Source organism: Trypanosoma theileri (assembly GCF_002087225.1).
Source record: "Trypanosoma theileri isolate Edinburgh chromosome Unknown TM35_Tth_25_V1, whole genome shotgun sequence".
Lineage (NCBI taxonomy): Eukaryota > Euglenozoa > Kinetoplastea > Trypanosomatida > Trypanosomatidae > Trypanosoma > Trypanosoma theileri.
The window spans coordinates 101,188-102,914 of NW_021639867.1; the positions used below are offsets into that span (position 1 = coordinate 101,188).

The window sequence follows — 1,727 nt, forward strand, 5'->3', positions numbered from 1 at the left end:
TTTTTTTTTTTTTTTCTGAAGTGAGATATGTGAATAAAAGGAAAGGGAAGGGAAATTGTATGAGATGTGTATTATCATTATCTATCTCTGTGTGTGTTTGAGTGTAAGGCACCCTGTGTTAAAATAGGTATATCATCTAAACTAATATAATTATATGTGTATCTTCTTTATTAATAAATGTTATCATTATTCCTGTTTTTTTTTCCTTTTTTTTTATTTGTATCTCACCTATTCTCATTAGCAAACATATCAAAAAAAGAAAAGAAAAAGGAAAAAAAGAAAAATAGAATCCTCAAAATGTCCAGTTCTATTATTGCCAGGGGTTTACCTGGATTAGTACGCATGTCAGCAGAAGAACCACCACTGCCCGTTCGTCTTCATCCATTAGTTATTCTTAACATCACCCATCATGTTACCCGAATGCAGTCATCTGTACATCACAACACAGTCATAAATGTTCTTGGCGTTCTGCTTGGACGCACGAGTAGTGATGGCGGTACAGAAATTGTTACTTCCTACGAAGTTGTGATCTCTGAACCCACACAAACAACAACAACAACAACAACTAGTATTAATAATAGTAATAATAGTAATGAAGGAGGTTGGTCTGTGGATTGGGCAGCGGTGAAACATAAGAGAGAACGTCTTGCGGAGGTTTCCCCTGAACTTGCCGTTGTGGGTTGGTACAGTGTTGGGGGAACCAGTGAAGATCTTGTGCGGAGTTGCTCTTGTGTACATATGGCATTATGTAATACCTTTGATGATCTCTCTAGTGGAATGATGTTTGCCCTCATGGTGGATTGTGCCCCACCAGCAGAATTAGCCACACTTCCCGTACATCTCTTTGAAGCCACTATACTACATGATCCCAAACAACAACAACAATGTCCATTAGGAGAAGAGACGGGGCTTTTACCAAGGCGAAATAATAGTAGTAGTAATAGTAGTAATAGTAATATTAATACAGCAAATACTAATACTAATACTAGTACTAGTTCAATAAGTCGTATTACGGTAAATGATACTGGTATGCCTGGTCTTTCAGTAGGATTAACAAAAATAAAATTCCTTTTAGACTCGGATGAAATCACACAAGCAGGAATGACTGCAGCTATGAATAATGTATCTGCTGGTTGTCAAGGTAGTAGTGTGGCTGCGGTTGCTGTTACACCGCAACTGCACCGTATTGAACAATCATTGCGATTACTTAAACAACGTATTGTTCTTGTTGTGGAGTATTTAAAAGCTGTGGAGTCGGGCCGTATTGCAGATCCTGATCCGGAGGTCCTGCGACTAGTGGCAAAGATATGTGCAATGCTTCCAACTACATCTGCAGAGACATCTTTATCGTATAGTTTTTCTTCTACTATGGGTAATAATAATAATAATAATATGAATAGTTGTGGTATGGATATTGCTACTGCTGTTGAGGAGGAGGAACGGCATTCACTGACCGTGGCACTTCTCTCCCTGCAAACAAAATGTACGTTGGAGCTCTGTAAACTTCTCCGAATGCAAAAGAAGACAGTTTAATTGAAGTTGTGTGATTCACTGTGAGTTTCCAATGGACACTAATAAGATAGTTAAAGTGTTTGGTCCACTACTTTCTTCTTTTCTCATGTGAGTCTCACAAGGTAAAAGTATGCGAATAGAAAAAAAATAAATAGATGAGTGAAGATTGGAGAGAAATAAACAAAGAAAAGAAGAAAAAAAAAAACATGGTGAAG

The 1,727-nt window shown here is 37.5% G+C and overlaps 1 protein-coding gene across 1 annotated transcript; it reads left to right on the plus strand.

Annotated features, from left to right (window-relative positions):
* Positions 1-297: 297 nt before the first annotated feature.
* On the plus strand, positions 298-1,533 carry TM35_000251380 (COP9 signalosome complex subunit 6; the record flags this gene model as incomplete). Its single annotated transcript, XM_029027729.1, has 1 exon — positions 298-1,533. The coding sequence occupies one exon, from the start codon at positions 298-300 to the stop codon at positions 1,531-1,533; it is 1,236 nt and encodes a 411-aa protein (XP_028880908.1).
* Between the last annotated feature and the right edge of the window lie 194 nt (positions 1,534-1,727).